The sequence below is a fragment of the Lynx rufus genome, unplaced genomic scaffold (genome assembly GCF_022079265.1).
Source record: "Lynx rufus isolate CCGP_SWC_20201006 ecotype Redwood Valley unplaced genomic scaffold, mLynRuf1.p SCAF_9, whole genome shotgun sequence".
NCBI classification, from domain to species: domain Eukaryota; kingdom Metazoa; phylum Chordata; class Mammalia; order Carnivora; family Felidae; genus Lynx; species Lynx rufus.
In genome coordinates, this window is record NW_025814897.1 from 110,594,567 (window position 1) to 110,617,905 (window position 23,339).

The 23,339-nt window shown below is 60.4% G+C and overlaps 2 protein-coding genes across 3 annotated transcripts; both read right to left on the reverse strand.

Annotated features, from left to right (window-relative positions):
* Positions 1–3,274: 3,274 nt before the first annotated feature.
* POLD4 (DNA polymerase delta 4, accessory subunit) lies at positions 3,275–5,067 on the reverse strand. Its single transcript, XM_047070738.1, has 4 exons — positions 4,770–5,067; positions 4,429–4,518; positions 4,137–4,248; positions 3,275–3,769 (listed from the first exon to the last, which is right to left on the reverse strand). The coding sequence occupies exons 1-4, from the start codon at positions 4,864–4,866 to the stop codon at positions 3,745–3,747; spliced, it is 324 nt and encodes a 107-aa protein (XP_046926694.1). The 5' UTR covers positions 4,867–5,067; the 3' UTR covers positions 3,275–3,744.
* Positions 5,068–12,374: 7,307 nt separating this feature from the next.
* On the reverse strand, positions 12,375–21,831 carry CLCF1 (cardiotrophin like cytokine factor 1). 2 transcript variants are annotated; one of them, XM_047071647.1, is made up of 3 exons: positions 21,680–21,831; positions 15,682–15,848; positions 12,375–13,836 (listed from the first exon to the last, which is right to left on the reverse strand). In XM_047071647.1, the coding sequence occupies exons 1-3, from the start codon at positions 21,693–21,695 to the stop codon at positions 13,342–13,344; spliced, it is 678 nt and encodes a 225-aa protein (XP_046927603.1). In that variant the 5' UTR covers positions 21,696–21,831; the 3' UTR covers positions 12,375–13,341. The 2 variants fall into 2 exon arrangements, with proteins under 2 accessions (XP_046927603.1, XP_046927604.1); XM_047071648.1 differs by lacking the exon at positions 21,680–21,831 and adding an exon at positions 18,873–20,516 and having other exon boundaries at positions 12,376–13,836.
* Between the last annotated feature and the right edge of the window lie 1,508 nt (positions 21,832–23,339).

Below are 23,339 nucleotides of genomic sequence, written 5' to 3' on the forward strand. Positions count from 1 at the left end.
TGACAGCTCAGAGCCTGGAGCCTGCTTTGGATTCTGTCTCTCTCTCTGTCTCTCTCAAAAATAAATAAACAGGGGCGCCTGGGTGGCTCGGTCGGTTAAGCGTCCGACTTCGGCTCAGGTCATGATCTCACGGTCCGTGAGTTCGAGCCCCGCGTCGGGCTCTGTGCTGACCGCTCGGAGCCTGGAGCCTGTTTCAGATTCTGTGTCTTCCTCTCTCTCTGCCCCTCCCCTGTTCATGCTCTGTCTCTCTCTGTTTCAAAAATAAATAAACGTTAAAAAAAATTTAAAAAAAATAAAATAAATAAACATTTTGTAAAAAGAATATTCAGAGTGGAGGTGTCTCAGGCCACCCCCCAGCTGCGGTAGGGGGTCTTCATTCATTCTGCAGCGGAAGGGGTGAGGTGCTAAAGTAAGGCAGGGACAGCCAATGTAGCGGGAGGTGGCTGTCTCTGTGCTCAGGGTCCCCACAATGAGCGTCCTTTTAAGTGCAGGGCTCTCTCCTTCCTGAAGACTCAGTATCTATACCACTCCCAATTGCCCCAAAGTAGCCTGTATATTGTTTTCTTCACTTTCCACATGGGTAGATCTCATCTCTCCAACAGCGCCCTCACCACCCAGGGCGCAGGCCCAGCGGGGTGCAGGTGTTGGGTAACGCACTGCGGAAGGCAGCCCCAGGTGTGAGTCCTGCCCCGGGGTTTACTGATGGAGAAAGTTGCTTTTCTTTCCAGCCTCCTTATCTGTCAACTGTGGCTAATACTTACCAATGAGAGTGTTTTGAGTCACTCCAGTCAACTAGATAAGGAATGTGCAGCTTTCAGCTCAGCAGATGGCACGCAGGGCACTTAGTAAACATCAGACCCCTCCGAGCTACGTGAGGCTCTCAGCAAACATTGGATTCTCGAATGTTCCCACTGATAACTGTACCTTCCCACCTGCATCTACACCCACGTCCTTGGCCTCCCTTCCTGTCACGCCGGATGCTCCTACCTGAGGCCAGCCTCTCCCTGGGTACCAGTCCTGGCCCTTGTCACTCTCATGCTGTGGTGTCCCTCTCTCTAAAGCAAAAGACAAAACGACACATCAAAACCCCTCCTTTCACCCCACGTCCCTCTGGTCACCGCTGTATTCCTCTGCTCCCTTTCCAGTAAAACTCCCTGAAAGAGTTGGCACGCTCCCCTTCCACTTCTGCCACTCGCTCTGAGCCCCCTGCAGCACACTCTTACCTGGCAGTCATGGAAACTTCTTGTCTCTGGTGACCTCTGCATGGCCAAGTCCAGCATTCGGCCCTCCGGCTTCATTGTACCAGCCTCTCCAAAGCACCTGAGACCCTGAAATGCCTTCTGTCCAGGCCCCCCGGGCCTGCAACTCCTGATTTTCTCCTCCGGCCCTGCCGCCCACAGTCTCCTTCCTCGCCTCTAAGCATAGAAGTCCCAGGCCTGTCCTTGGACCGCTTCTTGTCTCTGTCTGCAGTCACCGAGGTAACTTTATCCACGCTCAGGGCTTTAAATGCCACCTAAGAAACGTCCTCATTTACATCTCCCATCCAGAGCTCCCCAGAATTCCAGGCTGGCGTACCCACCGCCTACTCCCCAGCTCCACTGGGGTGTCACCCACTTCAGGCGCGGACTCTTGGTTCCCCAGCACCCCCCACCCCCACCCCTCACACAGCCTTCCCCATCTCAGTCATGGGAACTCTGGCTTTCCAGACGCTCAGGCCGAGGCCTTTGGAGTTCTCCTTCGCTCCTCTCTCTCTCAAGCGCACAACCGACTGATCTCCCCACCCTGGTCCAAATCACCGTCACCTCTCTCGAGGCCGACCCCAAAAGCCTGAGCAGTTTTGCTGCCTCTTTTTCCCCCAACCCCACAATCTGTTCTCCACCAACCGCCAGAGTAATGTTTTCAACACATAAGCTTGATTGTGTCATTCATTGGCTCAAAACCCACCACTGTCTTCCTATCTCACTCAGAATAAATTCCAGATTCCTTATCTAGGCCTGAGAGGCCCTGTGGGACCGGCCTGCCACCTCTCTGGCCTCATTTCCCCTCGCGCTCCCCTGGCACTGCCCTCGCTCCCTCTGCCCTGGCTGCGCCGGCCTCCGTGCTACTCCAGGACCAGGCTGCGAACTCTCCCGCCTTGGGGAGTGTGCTTGCTTCTCCTTCGGTCCCAAGTACCACAGAGGTGCAAGGCTCATGCCTGTACTTCGCTCAGGTCTGCTCAGATGCCGCCCTGTCAGGGAACTTCCCTGATCAACCTCTCTAAGCACCCCTGGCATTCTCTGACCTCTAGCCCTGATGTGGCCTGCCACCGACCGCCACGTGACATAATATTTGCCTGTGGGCCTTCCTTCATCTCTCACCACCGACAACACCCAAGAGGACCTCTAGAGCCCGGCGTACGGAGGATGCTCAGCAAATGGGCAGGGGCACGGGTATGGATGAGTATGGATGGGAAGAGCCTGATGCACGTGGCCTCTCATCTCCGTGCCACCACGGACCTGCTGGCACTGCAGAGCAACTCCGCAGAGCCCTTCTGGGCTTCGGGCTCCTTCTCCGTAAAACGTACCCTGATGGCCCTTTAGGAACTTTAGAGATTGTTCATTTAAAGAGCTTGAGGCATGGGCAGCGCCCAGTACAGTGGGGGCTGAGGGGGCCACTTGGCTGCTCTGTAGGCCTGTCCCCAAGGAGTTATAGTCGTGCGGTCTCTGTCCGCTCAGGATGGAGTGAAGGTAAACAAGTATGAGGAGTACTGACTCCATGCCATCCCGAGGTCCCCTAAGCGTTGTTTCTGCTCCACCCAGTTCCCCATCAAAGCCCATCAGATGATGCCCATCTCTGCTTGGTGGAGAAAAACCTGCAGGCTGGACTTCCCCAAATATACTTCGGATCCAGGTGGCCCCAGTGTGGGGAAGCAGAGGTGCTTGCTCAGAATGCGTAGGTCTGGGCTTTATGATGCGTGGGCCTATGGAGTCCCCTCTGACAAAGGACCCATTTTTGTGAGGTGGGCTACACTGGACAGGCTGGATGGCAGGTCAGGTAGAGAGGCGACTCTCTGAAGGTGACTAAGGAGTAGTTTCCCTGTACACCACCAGGGGGCGCCAGAGGTTGCTCAGCTCTAATGAGGACTTGTCCCACCATCTATTAAGGCGTCTTTCTTCTATCTCAGATCTAGGATGGGACAACAGAGGGAAAGCACGGTGCCGGCTCTTTCCCACCTATCAACTTGCTGATTGCTGCCAGCCCAAACAGGGCCACATTGAGGCACTGGAGGTCAAGCTTCCAGACTCTGTTCTTTATTGATAAGCATGAATGAACCCCTTGCCAGTTCTGCCCTCGGATTCCCAGCCTTAAGTGGGGAGTGTGTCTTTGCCTCTTAGACACCTGCCTGAGTCTGGCTTTGTCCAAGGCTGTGCCCCTCTGCCACGCTATTCCCCAGACCACAGCATTTAGGTCAGGGAGGTGTGTAGCAGGCATCTGAAGGGTCATGGTCAGGTCCTGGTCCTCAGAGACCACGCTCCACGTAGGAAGTGCAAACTTCAGCTGTGTTGGCTCCCAGAGGGGGCTCCAGGAGCCTGCTGGTTAGATGGAAGGCTGAGCCTCAGAGACCTCCAGATTCAGCCTCTTTCCTCTTCACACTCTTCACAGCCAAACACTCTCATGGCAGAACTGAGCCAAGGGGGCAGCAAACTGGCTCCCGCTTGTGTCCTGAGGTCCTGGGATCGCAGGCAGGAGGCCTTGGGCGGTGCCTCAAAGGGGATAGACATGCCAGAGGCTGTGCAAGGGGAGGGGGAGGGAAAAATCAGAGCGAGTCAGTTAAGTCCTTGATCTGATTTCACCAGCCCCAATTCTTGGCCATGGCCTATAGTCCTTGGCCAACCCCTCTGTACTAAATAGAGAGTCCCTTGGGCCCTGGGTGCACTCTTCCCCCACCATTAGCTCAGAGCTAAGAAGTATTAAAGCCATCTTCTGCCTTCCTGAGCCAGGCACCCTGTAGAGCCTTCTCGCCCGCTCAGCAAAGCCCAAGAGCCTTCACCCATTTCTTCCTCAGGTCAGGGCAGCCCCCACCTGGGGCCAGCAGGCTGCTGGTGCCTGACGAAAACCCTGGCCCCCCTGAAAGCCCTCCCTGGCCTGTCTCTGACCTGTACTGGAAGCGGGGATCTCCAGGGTGGGTCTGCAGCACCTGGCGCACTTCGGCGGGGGGCTCCAAGCCCATCTGCTCGGCCCGATGCCAGCGCTGCAGCCGCGTGATCCCTGCCAGGGTGGGAAGAAGACACTGAGTCCAGGCTAGAGAATGTGTGTGGAGGGGTGTGTTGGGACCTCCACACCCCCCCAGTCTCAGTAGACCCAGGCAGGGGCTTGGCTTGCTTCAGGGACGTGTGGATGACAGGACTGTCTCCAGGATGTGCTCCTGGGGCCTGAGGGGGTTCTCACCTGTGCAGGGCCCATATTGCCAGGCCAGATCAAACTGCCTCAGCAGCTCCAGCTCTGCTTCATCCACGCTCAGAGGCTGGGGCTCTTCCCCTGCAATGACATGCTGCTTCTCAGGCCTGCCCGGGGCCTATGCCCTGCAAGGCCAGCCCCCTGCTGCTCGCTTCACAGCTGTCCCACTGCTCCCCGGCCCTCGCCACCCCTTGGCCTCCGCCGGCCGTTGCCAGGCCTGGACTAGGAAGTAGAGGACATACTTCACTTCCCCTGCCATTGCCCGCGCCCACCCACGTCCTCTCATGCCCCTCGGTGGTGTCCACTGCTCCCGTCCCCCAATCTTTAGAGACCTAGCTCTGGCGCCAGCTCCCCCTTGCTGTGCCCAGCGGGGCCCTCCCTCCTCTTCACTACAGGGTAGGAGTCAGTGATGAGCCGCTTCCGGCCCATGGCGGCCACCCAGGCAGGCAAAGAAGGAGGCGACTGCGAGGAAGGAGACAGGCCAGCGGGCACGAGAGAGACAGCTGCTGAGAGAGAGAGAGTGAGAGAGGGCTGAGGCCAGAGAGCGAGCCTGGGGGCCAGCGACAGGCAGACACGGTGACCCAGACTAGCCGAGAGGAAGTCCGCTGGTTCCAGGGAATGACGCCTGTCCCCCACCCCCACAAGCACGCAAACATTAAAGACCTAAGCCAATGGCTGGCCACCTCTGCGGGGCGGGGCCCGGCTTCAGCCAATGGCAGGCGGCGCAGGCAGAGGGGGCGGGGCAGCTGCTGCAGCTGTGTTCTGGGGGAGAAGGGGCGAGGCTGGGGTGGGAGACCTGTCAAGATGCCCCAGACGGCACCACCTCCTCCTGCCCCCCCTCCGCCCCATTGGTCTGCAGTGGGTCTCGGGGGACTTAATAGAGCGTTATCCTTAGCCTCTCACTTCCCGTTTGCCCTTCCTAGGCAAATGTTCTTTTCAGCCTCACTAATCCCCGTGGCCGGTTGGTAACTCCCCAGAGTCCAGCTGGAGCCTCCGCTCCCACCCCTTGTCCCGCAGAGCTCAGTGGGGGCAGGTCTGGAGGTCCGATGAGAGTTTGGGCTAATCCAGCCCCCTCCCTGCTCCCATCCCACCCCCACTGGCCCCAGGAGACCTGGCTGGAAAAGCCCATGGGTTCCAAAGCTCCTTTCTCACAGTCTGTGCCCAAAGACCCTGCCCACTCTTAGTCCAGGCAAGCGTTGGCCTTGTCAACTCTCCCGGAGTCCTGCAGCCTGCCCCATGCCCACCCTACCAGTCAGGAAGATTCCACACTGAGCAGGAGGCCAGAGTGTATTGGTATCCCTAGTTTTTCATCAGTAAAACCTGCCATCTCACTAATATGACAGTATGAGCAGAAAATACCCACACTAAACCAAACACTTATATGGCGCTTACAGTATGCCAAGTACTGTTCTCAGCATTTCCCCACATATTTGCTCAACTAAAATGGATGTAAAATGATTTTTTTTTAAGATTTTATTTTTTTAAGTAATATCTACCCCCAGCATGGGGCTTGAACTCATGACTCTGAGATCAAGAGTCACATGCCCCACTGACTGAGCCAGCCAGGCGCCCCATAAAATGGTTCTTGAAAGTAGGAAGTGCTGATAGTCACAGCATTGTGGGGCCCCAGTTAAACCACAGGCCGTGCCCTCCCCACCCCTCCCCTCCCAGGAGCTCAGAGGCTAATAGCGGAGGCAAACAGGACGCACAAGTTGTCAGTGCGGGGATAAAGTTCCTAACAAGGATAGGGGAGAGGGTGGGTCAGAGATGAGTTGGACCACAGGGCTGCCTTAGCACTGGAAGACCTCCTGGAGGAGGCAGGCTGCTGTAAACAGTGTCTCTCAATTCTCCGCCCATGACCTTTGTCCCTTGGGCTCCTGTCATCGCTGAGTCACCCCTACACCCTCCTCCCCCTCACCAACTTCCTGGCAGCAGGCAACGGCGCTGGTCAGCGGGAGTCTGGGAATCGGCACAGGGACCAGCCCAGCTCTAACTGCCCTCTAGAGATCCATCTAGTTCCTCCTTCCAGGAGAGCCGGGCCTGCTCAGAGGCTTCTGCCTGCCCCCTCTTCCACTGCTCTGGGGTGCGGGTGCGCTGCGTTAGGAGTGAGGTGGGCACAAGAGAGGAAAATGGTCTGCAGAGTGGACCGCCAAAGGGGAGGAGCAGGGACAGGACATGTCTTCAGGGGCCTCCTCCTGCCTGGCTCTCCCCATCCACTTCCTTGAGGAGGGCCGAGTGGGAGTCGGAGCTCGCGAATGCACTGCACAGAGCTGGAGGGCCCTTCCCTGCTTTATTTTCTGGGCTGGGCCTGGCCTAATCCCCCATCTGCCTCGTGGACTACGTGGGGCCCACACTGAGGGAGACAGGGGCCCTGCTGCACTGGGGAGGGGAGCAGGGAGGCCCTCTCCACCAGGCCCGGGAAGGGCTGAGGTGCGGAGTCCAGTCAGGCACTGAGCACGCCACGGAGGGATCAGGGATCGTGCCCGGGCTCGGTGGGACTGACCACTCTCTCCCCAGGGGGCGTCCCAGAGGTGTGTGGCACCTCACTCCTGAGTCCACAGAGCCCCGAGGGAGTAGGAAGCCATGGGCGGGGCAGACCCCTCCTCATTCCTAGTCCTTCCCACCCCTGAAAGCTGATAGCCGTGGGGCCCTGCCACCGCCCAGGGAGCGTGAAATGAGGTGTGCCGCTGGGAGGCCACAGTGGCTCCTACTGCCGCCCGAGCCCATTTCCCTCTCTCCTCTGGCACCCTGGCCTGCTCTGTGGGCACTGTCTGGGCCGTCCCCACCAGCCACCCCCGGCTCTGCCTGGCCCAGGCCCTGCTAGCCTCTCTCACCCAGCCCGGCCTGTAGCTTTCCCCCATCAAGGCAATCGGCTCAAGTGCAGGCACCCTAGGACTGTTTTTCTGGCCTGGAGTCAAGGGAACTCTCCGCAGGCAGCATCGCCCTCCTGTCCTAGTCATGCAGTAGTGGGACCAAGCTCCAAGGCTCAAAGGAGCTGCCACCCAGGAGCTTTGGAGCCATCCCTGTCCAACTGGCATCCTTCTGTAACTCGGCCTACCCACCCAACAGGTCTGGTCCTTCTTCCTTCCCTTCCTGTCTGCCCCCATCTCCTTTCTTCCTGGAACCCCTGTCCCTACTCAAGCAGCCTGCCAGCCTATCCCCCAAACTGCTGTCGTGGGGCCTACCACAATTTGGGCTTCAGGCTGGAGGGCCAGGCCAGAGGTCTGAGTTAGGAGCTGAGTTCTCCCTCCTTCAGGGAGTTTCCTGAGACCCAGGAGCCTGTTTCCGGGTCAGCTCTGACCCCCAGAGGATGGTTATGGGACTGGCAGGAGTGGCCGATGCATCTCAGCCTGGGAACACTCAAGGGCCTTGCTTGAGGCCAAGACCAAAGTCTTGGGGGAACCCAAGGGAAAAGGAGAGCGAAGACCGGAACAGGAGCCCAGCACCTTCCTGAAGGCTGAGGCCCACTGTCTGCTGCTCCGAGGGGAAGGGGATTAGGCCTGGCTTAGCTCAGACAATGTGGCGGGGGGGGGGGGGGGCCTCAGCACTGCACAGGTGCCCTAGGAGCCCCTTCTCCCTCCCCTGGCTCACAGTGGGGCTCGTCGTGGAGAGAGTCAGCTAGAGCCAGGAAGGTTGGGGCAGGTATAGAGAAGCAGCTGCCTGGGGCCCAGCAGGCTGTGGGTGTAGCCTGCTCTCCTTCCCTCTCCCCAGCATCCCCTTCCTCAGGCCCTCAGGCCCTGCCGCCCACCCGGAGCTAGAGATTCTGGGCAGCCAGACTCGTACCCCTGGCCCCCCCCCACATGCCCACACACCATGGGCTCCATTCCCCACCCTGCGGACCAGAATTCTTTCAGGCAACTCCTCCTAGTCCATCCCAGACACCCCACCTCTCCCGGCTCCAGGTTCTCTGGCCTTGTGGGCCTTGAGGGGCAGGAGCCTGATGGAAGGCAAAGGTCCGCCTCCATCTGGGTTTTTCTGCCACTGGCTGGCTTTTCTGCTATGTCCCAACCATCCCCTCGGAGCCTTCTCCCATTACTGCCCCTGTCACCTTGGCCAGCTGGCCCTGGAGAAATTCTGGGAACGGTTGAAAAGGGATCCTTCTGGCCATTTCTCACCTTGGCCACCAGGTGTCAGACTTTGTCTAGCTGGGAGGAAGGTCCTAGTTCGCTTCCACCCGGTTGGCCAGGCCTTAGAGGTCAGGGCAAGTTGGGGAGGGGCCTAGAGGTGACCTCTGCACTAGGGAGGCTGGAAGACCCTGAAGGTTGAGAGGAAGGGCTGGAACTCTGGTTCTAAAGCTCACAGCTACTTCCTCATTGTCCCCACCCCCACCCCACTGACAAGGGCTTTGTCTACTGCTGGGAACTGGGGAACCAGGCTGAGTCAGGGAGCTCAAGAACTGAAGGGACAAAGGCAGGGACAGTTGTGGCTCCAGAGAAGAAGGGGGAGCTGAGAGGGAACCACCCATCAGAGCACTCAGTCAGGGGCCCGGATCACTGGCCCTTACCCTCTAGGTTAAGGGGAACAAGGGCCTCCCTTGGCCCTTCCCCATTCGGGGTGGCGGTGGCGAGTGGGCGAATGTGTGCGTGTGTCTGTAAGACGAGCACTTGAATGAGTCTCTTCACATACTGCGAGGGCCCTGAGTCCTGGACGTTGGGTCAGTCTTTGCAAAGGCAGGAAGCTGGCAAGGCGTCACCAGCCTTTGGCCACCCTCCACCTCTTCCACACCCACTCCCACCCCTGCCCCCGAAGTTGCCTCTCCCGAGGGACCGTTCGCCAACTCGTGCCCATCCTCGCACACACGGGTGCGTTTCCAGATACCCAAGAGGATGCCGAGCTTCCTAATCCGCTCTGTGCTGTCTGGATGGAGAGGATGGGGAGGAGAGCGTCTCTCCTTCCCTCCTACTCTCCCTAGCCTTCCTGGGACAGAAGGACTTCCAGAGATAATGTCCTCCTTCCCATGGCACCGCAGGCCCTAGGCATTCCAGGTTTTTAAGCTGACCTCTGAGTACCTGGGCCCCTGACGCTAAGGCCACACTTAAGAGGTGGAACCTGAGTAACCGACACAGACTCACCACCGGTCCCGGAGCAGTGGTGGGTGGAGAACCAACAACGGACTCATAGAAGAGCCTGATGACTTGTCATTTACCCAGAGCCACCTGCTCACGGTCCGAAGCTCCAAAACCCAAAGGACGGGCTCCTACCCCGACACCATCAGTCACCATCAGTAGGGGGCTATCTGGGGGAGAGTTCAAGAATTCAGACTCTGAGATGCCCTTTCCGGCTCAGCTGTCCCCTGTGTCCGCCTCCCCCACCTAACTCTTTATGACGCCCCCTCTGTGTCCTCAGCCGGGCGAACTTGTGTGCTTGCCCGCCCTTCCCCGGTTGCTCTCCTCCTCTGTTTCCATCTGCTGCGGGCCCGGCTCTGAGACCCCGCGTGTGCTGCAGCTCCCGGCCACTCAGAAGCACCGTTTCGAGCTCTCTGGAGTCTCTCGACCCTCGAGTCTCTGCCATTCCTGCCCTGTCAGTCCTCGGCCTTGGGAAGTGCCCTCTTTTCACCCTGTCCTCTCCTCCTGCCATCCCTGGCTTGCTAGGGGGTGTCACAGTCCACGACAGAGATGTGTGTGCCGGTGTCACCTGGCTCCATGTGGCTGGCCAGCAGCCCTTTTGATTCCCTTCCTCTGCTTGTCCCTCTCCATTCTTCTCCAGCTCCCACCCCTCCCGCAGCCATTTCGCGTTTACATCCCTTCTGTTTAAAAACAACAGCAGACCAACCAACCACACAAAAAACCTTCCTTGATCCCGCCACCAAATGCCTGAGAGAATACATTCACCCCTTTTCCTTCTTTCTCACCCCCTCCTTTAATCTCACAGTTGGAGTCTACCTCCCAAATGCTCCCGCAAAGGTCACCCGTGACCTCCCAATTTCCCAGTGGGTTTCCCCCAAATTCTTCCCTTAGCGCTTCCGGGGCATCTGACACTGTTGATCAGCTGCCTCCCTAAAACTCTCTTCTCTTGGCTTCTCATACACTATTGTCTTGACACTCTTTAAATCGGCTTATAGTAAATTATCAAGTACTTAATTCGGTGCAGGGCATTGTGCTAAAATGCTAGAGGGATGCAAAGATGAATAAATTGTGGAACGTGCCCTCGAGACGCTATCTGCTTACAAGGGAGACAGACACACTGAACTGACCCTTGCCCTGCCCTTGTCCATACCCGACCCTGAGAGTCTGTGCAGAAGCACCTACTGTGTGTTGGGCACTGGAAGGACAGTGGTGGCTGCAGACACCGCTGCCTCCCTGAGAGGACTTACAGACCAGCACCCTCGCTGAAGGGACGCGATCGCTCCTTCCCTGACTTCCAAGTATTTTGCCCGTGTCTTTCCACAGTTGATCCAATTCTGCCTTGGATTCTAGCATTTGGAGCAAGGGAGGGCGGGGGGAGTCCCAGTCCCTTCTCTCGAGTGTTTTGTTCGACACGCTAACTGAACACCTTCCGTGGGCTGGAGCCTGAACTGGGATAGAGAGGCGGGGAAAACTCAGAGTCTGCCCCTAAGAAACACACAGTACAGTGGTATGGGATGTACCTTCCTTCTCCCTGTATTCTGCATAGCCCCCTTGTTTGCTGCCTTGCACATTACAGGCTGCTAGGTTTTGCTGCGATGTGGAGACAGCCCGGATGCCCTCTCCTCCCTCTCGTTAGGCAGAAAGCAGGCCCGCAGGATATCTAGACAGGGTCTGGGCAGATATGTCCGCCTGAAGGGCCCGGACCCCTTGGCGGGGCATGTGCCCTCCAACTTGGGCCAGGTGACTCTGGGACATTCAGCAGGACCTGGCTCGCCCACAAGCAAGTCCAATAGCTCATGCACCTACGCTCACGCACCTGTCAGTAGTTTCAGGTCAGCTGGTCTTCTCTTCCCAGAGAGATCGCAGGCTCCATGAGGGCAGGAGCCAAGTCAGGTCTCAGACTTCTGCTGGGTTTCCTACTCCAGTCGGCGCAGTGATGGGCAGACCTTTGCAAGATTCGTCAACTGATTGACGTCACCATCATTTGTTACTTCCTGTGCTTAGGGCACTGTCTCGCGGAGGCCCTGGTGAAATACCTCTGTGTTACCTGGGAGCAGTTAGCCCCCTAGCTCACCCAGTGGCTCTTCACGAGAGTGTCAGTGCGGGCCAGTCTGTCACAAATAACTGGAGATCACATCACTATTCGCTGCGGCTGCGGCTGCGGCCGGGCACCTTACCTTTATTGTCTCTCTCATCCTTCAAACAGTCTTAGAAGGGTATTTAATTACCCCCATTTCACAGATGGGGAAATCGGAGAATAGAGAGCTGTAAGTAATTTGTCCACGGTCACTCAGCTAGGAGGCCGTGAGGCTGGGCTTGGAGCTGAGGTCATCCCTGAGTCACATCTATCCCATTCGCTTTGCAGACCAGTATGAGTTTTTCTCTTACCCACCCGCCCCCCCCAACCTGCTGTCTTACACTGAAAAGAGTCTACAAGAAGGGAGTAGAGTCACGCCTGAGACTTGTGACGTGGCCACAGTCAGTCACGCTCCCTAGGAGATGAAGGGTATTGGGAAGGGAAGGGTCACTGCCGGGGGCCCCCGGGGGCCACCACAGGTGGGGGTCCCGGTGAAGCTGAGGGCTGACCGCGCGTGGCTGACCAGAGGCGCAGGTGGACAGCTTCGCAGGGAGAGAGACCTATGAGACCTTTAAAGTAATCCGGAGAGGGGAGGCGGGCCGAGCAAAGGCCGGGAGGGGGAAGACACGCGGCCGGACAAGAAGATGTTGGAAGGACTAAAGGGACGCCCCGTGGGTGGAGGAACAGAGTGTGCTGTGGGCACCGCGCTCCGTGGACAGGGCAGAGCCTCTTCCCCAAGCTCTTTGCCTCTCCGAGCTCTGCCCTGGACTGCCAGGCTCCAAGCCACCAGGCACGCGGGGGCCCAGGAGGGGAAGCACCAGGCCAAGCAAAGAGATGAAGTCCTGGGGCAAGCATTTTATTTGTTAATACAAGAATAGAAATTCTGCAATAAATATCATCTAATAAATAACATCTCCAAATAAATAAATATTAATACAACAAACTTAGAGTCATGAGTGGGTGAGGCTGGGGGGCAGGGCCTGGGGGAGCTGCCCCCCGCACCCCGAAATGCTACTGCAATGTAAACTTTCAGGAAACCCTGTGGCTGTGGCTATGGTTGCCCTCCCCAGCCTGGGCAACCCACAGATACCCTGGAAAGGGGGTGGAGAGGAGGCACCATGATGCCGGCAAGAAGATGCAAGGCAAGGTCCTTTTGGCTGCCGTCCTGTGCCACCGACTGCCTTGGTGAGCCGTGGGTCCGCTCTGTCCCTGCCCCTGTGCTTTTAGTATGACCTCCAATGCAGATCCCACCTCTTCCGCTTTTAAATCCCGTCTCTTCCCGTTTGGACTTGCCACCGTGTGTGTTTCCTGAATTGGATGTACTGAGCTATTTGGGGATAGGGGGACAACGCCCATCCAAGGAGAGTGGGGCAGCCAAAGGGCTCCCCCCGCCCCAGAAAGGCACACGCTGCGGTGGCCCCCCTCCCTGCCTACGGGCATGCTTCCCGGAAGTGCCGCGTGAGGGGCCGTGTGGGCGCCGGCAAGTGCCGGGCAGGAAGCAGGAAGCTGTGAGAGCCTTCGCACCAACTTGAACCACTGCCCCCGGGAGCGCTCCTCCCTGTGGAAGAGACCTGCAGGGCTTTGGAAAGCGGGGAGGGGACAGGCCCTGTCGATCATGCCCTCTTCCAAGTCCGGAGAGGGCCAGAGGCCCATGGCTTCTGTCTCCTGGCTCAACAGATGTTGGCATACGGGTTTCTCCCTCCCAGAGTGGGAGCAGGATTTGAGGGAGGAGAGGAGAGAGGAGGCGGTAAAGGTCAGAGATCAGAAGCCATGGGCTTCCAGGTGCAGGGTGACCGCCGCCGGCGGGGGCTGCGTCTTCTTCTTGAGCCGGTTGAAATCCTTGGCCGAGCGCCACAGCCAGGTCTGCAGCTCCTTCAGCAGCCAGAAGTCGTCCATCTTCTGGAGGAAGTCGCTGTGGGCAGGGCCGGGGGCCCGGGTGGGCTCGGTTCCGGGCAGAGGCTGGGGCAGCGGGTAGCCCAGAGCTGCCATGACGCCCGCGATGCTGCCCAGCAGGCCCTGAAGGCTGGTGCAGAAGTGGGCCAGGCTGCGGCGCAGCTCGGCCGTGGCAGCCTGGCGGTCGAGGCCACGCAGGTAGCAGAGGAGGTGGCTATAGGCCTCATAGTTCTGGGTCAGCCGCAGTTTGTCATTGAGGCTCCGCCACACATCCAAGTTGACAGTGGCCCTGGGCAGAGTCTCTGCCCCCAGCCGAGGTGGGTTGAAGTCAGGCTCGTTGAAAGGGGGGCCCAGGTAGTTCAGCTGTGAAAAGGAGAGGGCGATGGAGGAGGAGGAGGAGGAGGAGGAGGAGGAGGAGGAGGGCCACCGGGAGATAACCTGCTCCCAAAGCTCCTATTTCCTGTGTCCCCTGACACTGGCCCCATCTCCTCGCTAGGCCTCTCTGTGCGAGGGCCTCCCCTAAGTTTCTCCAGGGATGTCATCTGCATGGAGGTGGCGGTTGAGGCAGTGGGGGTTGATGAGAGGTGTAGGAAGAGAAAAACACGCAGGAGATACTCGGGGAGGACGTGCTGATTGGCCGTGTGTGCAAGCCTTGGGAGCGTGCCCACCACGGGGCAGAGCAGAGAGGAAGAGGAGCCGGAAGGACCCAGGTGGCCAGGCCGCAGAGGTGGAAGGTGGACCAGAAGAGTGCAGAGCCAAGAAGAGGAGTTCGAGAAGGCAGGAGTACTCGACAGTGTGGCTGCAAAACAGAGAGCAAGGGGAATGGGCCTTAGAAAATTCTGTTGGGTTTGGCGAAAAGGAGGTGCCTGCCGACCTTGGAGAGAGCCGTTTCAGTGGCCTGGAGGCCAGATTGCAGGGGGTTAAGGAGTGAGTGGGTGGAGAGGAAGCGGAGGCAGAGGGTGTAGACCACTCCTTCGAGAAATTTGGCAGGGAAGGCCAGGAGAGAAAAAGGGTCGGGAGCTAGAGGGGGTAGCGGAGTCAGGCAAAGGTTTTTGGCCAGGGAAGGGAAAAGCGGGTGGGAAGGCAGAGGGGCCCGTGGGAATCAGAGCTCCATTTGCCTCCCAACACGCTTGGTCCCACCAGCAGAAGGGCAGGGGGCAGATGGTACTCACTAAGCAGCAAGTCCCCCCAAGGAAGAGCTCCTAGGAGCAGGGCTGCAGAAGGAAGAAACTGAGGCAGTCTCAAGAGCTGGGCAGGAGGAAGGGTACAGGAGGCAGTCTAGGGAAGAGGACGGAGCTTTGCCAACCCTCAAGGGAGAGGCCTGGGGCCCAGGGAAAGGGCTGAGGGGGACGTTTCAGCTGGAGAGAAAGGGAGAAGAGAGGGGCGAGGCCTGGGATAGGCAAGGGCCCAGGGGGAGGTTCACACGCTGACAAGCACAGAGACAAACTAATTTCCTCGGTGTATCCTGGGGCTGGAGCCAGCTCCCCCGCCACCCTCCTCCCCTTTCTTTCCCTGGCTCCAGAGTAGGGTCTGGGATGTGGAAGAGGAACACGGGAAGAGGGGGCCGGTTCCCCATGGTCCTCGGCAACTCTGACCCTCTTTCCTTCTCTCCTGGGCTCTCTGAACACCTCTGGACTGCCCCCAAATCCTTATGGCACAACTTCCATCCACACCCTGAACCTCCTGCCACTACTGGCCTATCTTCCCCGCAGCCCCCTTCCCCCAAGTCCCCCCTAGGAGGCCCAGCTGGGATGGGAGAGGCAGACAGAAGGGAGGCCCATGGGTCCAGAGCAGCAGGGCCCCAGGTCTGGGGCAGAGGCGAGCTGGAACACAGGCATGGGAGGTGGGGCCCCTCCATCCCCACCCAGCCCCGCCCGTGCAAGAGACACCACAACACGGTGTAAACAGAAGAGACTTCCCCGGCCCCCAGGGGGAGGCGGGCGGCTGGGCCGGCAGCCAGTGGGGCAGTGGGCCAAGGCGGGTGCGAGGCCTGCCCACATGCCTAGTCCTGGGGCCAGGGATGGGAAGGAGGGGGGCACCTCAGAGGGAAGGGTAGGAGATAGGCCAGACACGGGGACCGTTTGGAACCAAAGGGCCCCCTGGTGACCACTGCTCACCGGGACCCCTCCACCATCTGTCTCTCTTCCACCATCTTCTCTCCTCGTTCTTTGCCAATTCCCAGACCTTCCAGCTGCCCTGGATACTCACGTAGGTCCCAGCCAAGCTGCGGAGTTGGTGTTCCAGGTAGCGGGTGAGGTCGTAGGTTTTCTGGATGGAGGGGCCAGGCCCTGGGTCCCCCGTGCGGTTGAGGGCTGGCACTGCAGGGAGGTGCCAGAGCACAGCACACAGGCAAGCTAGCATCCCCCACGAGTCCCCTGCGGGCAGGAGGGGCGAGAAACATGAGGGCGGGCCCAGGCCCGGTGGAGGATGCCCAGCTGGCAGCCCCTCAGGTGTCTGTCCCCACCTTGGGCCGGGCGCAGGGTTGGTGAGGGTGGGCCGCCAGATGGGAGGCAGGGGGGATGGAGGAGGGGAGCGTTCCTGGCCTGGGTGTGTGTGTGTGTGTGTGTGTGTGTGTCTATGGAGGCATGTATGTGTTTGAGGACGAGAACTTGGCCTCTGTGTGTGTATCTACCAGTATATATCGGAAAGCATATTTGTGTGTCAGCTAAGAAAGAGCCAGTATACGTATGCCAATGCGTATGTGTGTGTGCGTGGAGGGACGGGGCCAGGCCTAGGGACTCTGGATCCAGACCCTCTGCAGTTTAGGGAGCCAAGGGGTGGGAAACAGCACATGTCTCTCTGCCAGCTGCCAGCAGTCAGCCCCGGGAAGGGCACGAGAGAGGCCGCCCTGAGATGAGTCCACACAGAGAGCCACAGGAGGCAAGGGGTAGGCTTGAAGGGGGTCAGGCTGAAGGACAGAGGGCTGGCTCATGCAGTCAGTGGTGGGTACATTCTTGAACAGGATTCCTGGGTGTGGAGCTGTGGGGTGGAGGTTTGCCCCATTCTTATCTAGGAGGTTGGATGGGGAAAAGTTTGACCTGAGTGAGGTCTTCTGATGAACCTACAGTAAAGAGGGCCGGGGTGGGGGATGTGAAAGAGAGAAAGAGGGGGGATATGATGTATCTGATGGGTTTGGCTTGTCAGCTGATGGTGCCGGAGAGTTTGGACATCCTGGGATACCAGAGGCCAGGGGTTGACAATGTGAAGATATCCATAGGCAGTTGGGAAACATGATTTTCCCAGCTTTTAGGTGTGGGCCAAGGTAAAGAGCACCAGGCCAGGAGTCAGTGGGCACCGGGACTGGGTAAAGGCAATTAGGGTTGGGATAGGGCAAGGCTATAATTGGTATGGGGCTAGGTTAGGTTTAAGGACTGGGTTACTTTTAAAGTTTCAGGTTAGTTTATTGGGATTTGGCTGACTGAGTGTGGTTGAGGGTTGAGTCTAGCTGGGGGATGTGGTGAGGTTTGGACAGGCACAGGGTTGGCTGGGGCTAAGGTTTATTAATGTGTTGATTTAGATGTCAGATGGGGTGATGCATGGCATGTCACTAAGAGTAGGGCTGGTCTGGGTTTTAAGCTTGGGTAGGTGTTGAGCTCATGAGTCGTTTCTTCTACTTTCTATTTTCGACTTTCAAATTTTTATCATGACATATGTTGCTGTGATAGTTAGAAATGAGTTGGATACGGGTTTGACAGTTTGACTGTACTGACTTAGGGGGAGTTTGGAGTTAGTCATAATGCTGGGTCAAGGTTTTGGAGAGGGCTTAAGACTCAAACTGTACAGAATGCCTCTCACGGAGTGTAGGGGTCAGGTGGGGACTTGCGCAGGGGCCCAGGCCATCAGTCTAGACTCACTAAGATGCGTGGTGGCTGGCAAGTTTACTGATAGAGCAGGGGAGTGGGTCGGGTGGGGGGAACACCAGTCTCAGAGACCCTGCTCTTAGGGACGAGGGACTTGGTCTGAGTGCATGGGTGCGTGCGTGCGTGAGGACAGAGCGCGGTGTCAGGCACATGACTGCTCCCCTGTCCTTGTCCGCATCTGCAGCCCGCGGCTTCCCTCCCGGTGCTTCTTTCCTCGTTTGGCCTTTTCCTGCTGACTCTGTGTTCCTTTCTATTTACTCTTCCTCATATTCCAAGACAACTCCAGGCCCTTCTCTGCACGAAGCCTGGGGCTACCCTCAGCCTGGATATCTGGCAGAGTCACCTCCAAGATCCTAAGGGTACAATATGGGGTGTTTTGGAGGTGGAGACCTGCTGAGGCGAGCGGCAGCCCTTCCAGGCTTGAGGTAGCTTTCGGGACTGAGTCTGGCCCCACTCACAGTTAGCAGCATGCTGAGGGTCCCAGCTGAAGCCCACATTGGGAGCTGGGCTCACCTCTTTCCCCGACCTTGCTCTGGTCAGCCTTTCGGTCCATAGTTCTGGGACTGAGTTTTGCCTCTGCTGTGGTGGTGGGGCGGGGGGGGGGGGGGGAGGGCAGGGGGGGCGGGGGGGGGCACCAGGTCAGGAACCCAGCTCTGGGCCTTGTTTTCCCCTCCTCTTCTGGGCCCTGTGGCACATCCCTGGGGAGAACTGGCTCCCTACACAGGGACAGCAGGGGGAGAAGCCTTTGGATAAACAAGAACTAAGTCATCTGGGCAGAAAAACGGCTCATGAAATTAACCAGACGAGGCCGGTGTTTCCAGGAATATTTCAGTTCTGAGGTAACTGTGTCACTGCAGGCGGGGATGGGGGGGGGGGGCAGGGGAAGTTGCAGAAAGATCGGACTGACCGGCCCATGGAGAGAACCAGTAAAAAGGAAGGGGTCTCAGGTATCTAGAGGGAGAAGAGGCTAGGAAGGAGAAAGGAGACAGGGCTCTAGGCTCTGGCTTCCACTCTGGGCAAGATGTCCCCATATCTCAGGCAGCAAACTGACGGCCATCTGGGGCAGAGAACACCTGTGGCTTAGTTGTGAGCCCCGGAACTCAGTGAGGCTTGGGCTCACCTGCGTCCCTAGGAGGGAGCATTAGGTGGGCATCGTGGAGCCCTCTCCCATCCTTCTCTCCAGGCTCCTGGTTTGCAGGTGGACCGGGCCCCCCCTCCCCCAGTCCTGGCCCCTAGCCCGGCCCCCCCCCCCCCACTGCCTCTGGCTGCTGCCCACTGTTGTTTACATCCCGGCTTCCCTTGTGTTTATAAATCCGGCTGAGCACGTGAGGAGCTAATGAGTGCAGCTCACAGCTCACGTTTCCTGCTGGAGCCCCCCGCCCCCCCATCTTGGCCCCCCGCCCCAGCGGCCCCTAATTCCATCCAGATCCCTGGGCCCTGGGAACCTAGGCCCCCCTCATGAACACACACACACACACACACACACTCAGCCCACGCAAGCGCACGGCCACCCTGACACGGCTGCACGGGCAGGCATACCAGGGTCCACGTGTCCTTAGCCAGCTGCCCCTCGATCCCTGGACTGTGTCCTCCAGGCTGAACTCCTCCGGCAAGGGTCGGGGGCTCGGCAGGGCACACGTGCAGGGTGGCCAGGGTGAGTCAGACAATTGTCCAGGAGACTCTGCACCTGGGATGCCCTCAGGCCAGACCAGGGCCAGCTTCCTGGCGACCTTGGAGGGACGTGTTGAGGGGAATTGGGGGAAGGAAGTGGTTTAGGGGGTGGTGTGTCCGCCGTAGTGTGAGATCCAGGCACTGAGACTGTAGGCAATGACCCTCGGGGGCTCCTCCTGACCTGCCTCCTCGGGGAGAGGCCCACGGAAATAGCCCATCTTTCCTTGCCCTCTGGCTGGCTGCCCTTCCCTCCGTCCTCTCTCCCCTTCGTCCTCTCTTTGGTTCCCTGTGCCCCAGGCCACTGAGAAGTGGCTTAGTGAGCGAGTCCGCATAGGCCCAGAAGTCCGGAGACCTAGCTTTGCCACAACCCAAGACTGGGCTCGCAGGAGAGGGCTGTGCTGTGCACGCTAAGGTCCCTCTCAGCCCAAGCGCGTGGGGTTCCACCTCTGCTGTTATCTTCAGCAGCCCCCTCCCTGCCCTTCTCTTCCAGCCCGAGTGACAGAAGAAGAAACTGAGGCCCAGGGAAAGAAGCAGGCCAGTGGGCCGGCCGCCCTGCCTTGTGAAGCCAGTACCGACGGAGGAGCCGGGCTGTCGCCGAGTGAGGGGGCTCTGGACTGGGCTCCAAGAGGACCCCAGTTGTTCCCAAGGGGTGCAGGATGAAGCCAGGGGAGCTAGGCGAGGCAGCCGGCGGAGAGCCAGGCAGGGGGACCCAGTGAAGGAAACGGTCCCGGCCGGCGTGTGGGTTGAAAGGGTGTTGTTATTCAGAGGCGTGGGAGGGGCTGGGAGGGAGCGGGCAGGAGCCAGGGTGTGAATAGGCAGGTGGGATTGTGGGGAGGAATGTGAAGTGTCACCAATAAAGTAGCTGGTGTGGCTGGGTGGTGTGCACAAGTGTGAACGGGGCAGGAGTGCAGGGCTCCGTGGAGGGGAGAGGGAGCCATTAGACCAGTCTGGAAGAGAGAGAGACGGGGGTGGGGGGGCTGCTAGGTGACAGTTGCTGCCATCTGCCTGTTTCCTCCTCCGGTTGAGTGCGGGGCTCAGGGCAGTGAGGGTGCCAGAGCCAAACTGCGGGGTGGTGGTGGGGGGGGGGGGGTGTCCGGTCTGTCAGAGGAATGTATCCCTGTGTCCCCAGGGAAGGGCAGTGTGTGCTCCAAGCCGGAAAGGGGGTCTGTGGGGGTTGTGAAAGCCGGGAGATGTCAGCTGGTCAAGGTCAGGACCAGAGAGTGCCTGACAGAGGTGTGGGGTCCGGCGTCCTCACCCACAACCTTTCTCCAAGGCTGGGGACTTCCAGCTTCCCCTCCCGTCCCGGCAGCTCCCTCCTACCCCAGCGGGGAGGGCCGGGCCGGGCACCGGACGAAACCGGGACGGGGTCCTCTGGGACTGGGGGTCTGTGGGGAGGGCTTCTGGAGCGCAGTGTGGAGTAACTGGGAAGGAAGGTGGAAAGAGATGGGGCTCTGGCGAGGCGGGGGGAACCCGGGGTTCCCCTCGAGGGGCTCGGCCCGAGAACTCGGCGGCGGCGGCCGCTCGCTGGCCCTCCCCCTCGGCGGTGACCTCTCGCTCCCGGCCCCCTCCCCGCGGCGGCGGCGGCGGCGGCGGCGGCGGCGGCGCCTTCCCCCTGTGTGGCCTCGGCGCCCCCGGCCCCGCCCCCGGCCCGCTCCCGCCCGGTCGCTCCCTTCCCGGCGGCGGGGGCGGGGGCGGGGTCCGGGGCGCCGGGCTCCGGGCTCGGCCGGGCCGCTGCCCTTTCCCGCGCGTCAACTCCCCGCCCTGCCCGTCCGCCCTCCCGCGGGCCGCCGGGGCCGAGCGGCCGCCGCCGCCGCTCCCCGGCCGGTGACGGGCTTTCTCCTGCCCGGTCCGGCCGGGCTGCGCCCGTCCCCCCGCACTAATCACTCCCAGGCCACGGCGGGCCGGGCCGGGGTGGGGGGGGGGGGTGGGGGTGGGGGCTCGCTGCCGCCGCCGCCGCCGCCCGCCCCGCCGCCCGGGCCCTACCTGCCGCCGGCTCCCCGGCCGCGGGCAGCATGGTGGGCTCCGGCCGCGCAGCGCGCAGCGAGGAAGCCGCGAGTCCCGCAGCCCGGCCCGGCCCAACCAGGCTCGGCTCTGCCCTCCGCCCTCCTCTCTCCTCTCGCCCGCCCTCCTTCCCGCCCTCCCCTCCCCGGCGGGCCGGGGAGGGAGCGCGGCGGGCCCGAGGTGTCGGCCTCCCCTCGCCTCCCGCCGGCCCGGGCTCGGGCTCCCCGCCCTTCTCCCCTCTTCCTCCCCGGCCCCCTCCTCCCCGCGCGCCGCGTCTCCCTCCCGCAGCCCCGCTCCCCGCCTGGGACTCGCTCTCCCCGACTTTCGCGCGGGGCTCTTTCCGCCGGGATTCCCGGCACCCCGCCTCGCTGGGGCTCCAGGTTGCCGGCTCCCGGGGTCAGCGGGTCGCGCGGGCTCCCGCCGCGCTCCCGGCCACCTCCTGGCCCCGGCGAGCGGACTTCAGGAATGCCGCGTCCCCGCCCGGCCCCTCTCGAGGGCGCCCGGCCGTGCCTCCCCCCAGCCCCCCCCCCCCCGGCCCGAGCCCTGCTGGCGGGGGTAGCTGCCGGCTCCCCCGCCCGGCCCCGGCTCGGGGCTCCCGGGGGGAAGCACGGGAACCGGATCTCGCGGCTCCCGGGCGGGGGCGGGGGCCGGGGCCTCGGACGCCAGGCTCCTACCTGCTCGGAGGTCCATGGGGCCGGGGGCCGGGCCGGCCGGGCGCGGCTCCTCTCCCGGAGGCTGGCGGAGTGGGAGGGCGAGCCGCGGCTCCGGCGAAGCTTTAATAATCCCATCCGCCAGGCCCACTCGCAGGTTTTTTTCGCTCGGTTTCGGATTTTTTTTTTTTTTCGGTGTGGGACATTCTGCAAACTTTTTTTTTTTTTTTTTCTGACGTGTAAAGCTGTAACCACAAATTGTAGCGGCCCTCCCCGGGGTGGGGGGAGGAGGGGGGAGGAGGGAAGGGAGGGCTTCTGGGGCTCCTCTCCCTCCCACAACACCGAGGGGGGGGTGAGGTGAGGCGAGGCTGCGGCGGTACCACCCTGGGCCTCCTGGGGGAGGGGGCGGGGAGGGCATCAGTCCGCCGGCAGACTCCCCGAGCTGGGGGGAGCGGGCCGCCCTCTCCTTTTCTTCTCCGACGGCGTGGACCCGGGGTGCGGGGTCCCTGCTCTCACCCTACCTCGGACTCCTCATCTCTAACCTTCCCTCTCCTCCCCCTCCCCCTGAGTAAATGCAATGACACATTCTCCCAAATGCCAGCGAGCTGGCCTCGTAGCAAGTGATGGTGTTTTTCCTGCTGCCCTTTGTCTGGGCTGACCGCCCCCCTGGCCTATTGTCCCGCCGCCAGTCCCATTTCCAAAAGCTGGGGCTGAGTGAGGCGCTGGGGTTGGGGCAGGTGACTAACGGCCTCACAATGCCCCCTGGGGCGGGGGAGGGAGAGGGCACCCCAGGCCCACTGCCCAGCTCCGAGGAGAGTAGAGGGCCCTTGGCCGAGGGTTTTTCTCTCAGGTTCACTAGGTTCTTCGTTCTTCCCAGCGGCCGGGAGAGCGCACAGGGGTGGGGGAATTGTAGTTCATTAATCAGCACGAGGCACCGGACCAGTTTCAACACCAGAGGCTGCATGGGTGACTCAGCGGGAATGCTCCCATTCAAGGCGATGGACAGACCCAGAGTCCCCATTTGTGAACCGCTTCCCCATAAAGACTTTTGGCTTTCTCTCGCCTTCGGGGTTTGGGGTTGTTGGTGTTGTGGAGTGCTCTCCCTCCTTCCTTCCCCAGGCCTGGGTTGGGACTTGCTTTGTGGGATACCTGGGGGACCCTTAAGCCTAGACCCTCTCAGGAGGGTCTCCTTCCTGCCCCCTTCCTCCCCCCCCCCCGCCCCCCTCCCCCCGACGGAGAGCTGCCAGGGAGAGTGAAGAGGAAACAGCTCTCCCTGTCTGGGGCTTCCAGACATCTCCTTTTGGTGACTTCTTGGGGGACAGTCATTTGGTCCCCAAGGCTTGAGTACTCTAGATCCAGACCACCAATTAAACCATTTGGTAATAAGTTGCTTCTGTCCTTTATTTGTTTTTTCAAAGTGGGAGAGGTGGTGGTGGGCCAGCCCTGGAAGGTGATTCCTCCCCGCGCCCCCCAACAGCATCGGATTCTTCAGTCCACGACTCCTGCCCCGTGTCCGTGTCCCTGAAGAAAGGAGGGTGCCCCGCCAGCCCTGCCACAGCCCCTCCAGCCTGCGGGTCAGAGCAGGCGGCATGGTCAGGACCAGCGCTAGGTTCCCAGGGCAGCTCTTCCCTTTTCTGCACTGTGTGGACTGAGGTGGGGGGGTGGGGGGGGTGGGGAAGAAGTT

Excerpts from the sequence above, each read along its gene's own strand:
- POLD4 (XM_047070738.1), bottom strand. The coding sequence starts at position 4,866 with ATGGGCCGGAAGCGGCTCATCACTGACTCCTACCCTGTAGTGAAGAGG. Across the intron at positions 4,519-4,769 it reads GGAGCTGGCGCCAGAGCTAG|GGGAAGAGCCCCAGCCTCTG; the intron begins GTCTCTAAAGAT and ends ATGTCATTGCAG. Across the intron at positions 3,770-4,136 it reads GATCCCCGCTTCCAGTACAG|CCTCTGGCATGTCTATCCCC; the intron begins GTCAGAGACAGG and ends CCCCTTGCACAG.
- CLCF1 (XM_047071647.1), bottom strand. Across the intron at positions 13,837-15,681 it reads GCAGCTTGGCTGGGACCTAC|CTGAACTACCTGGGCCCCCC; the intron begins GTGAGTATCCAG and ends TCCTTTTCACAG.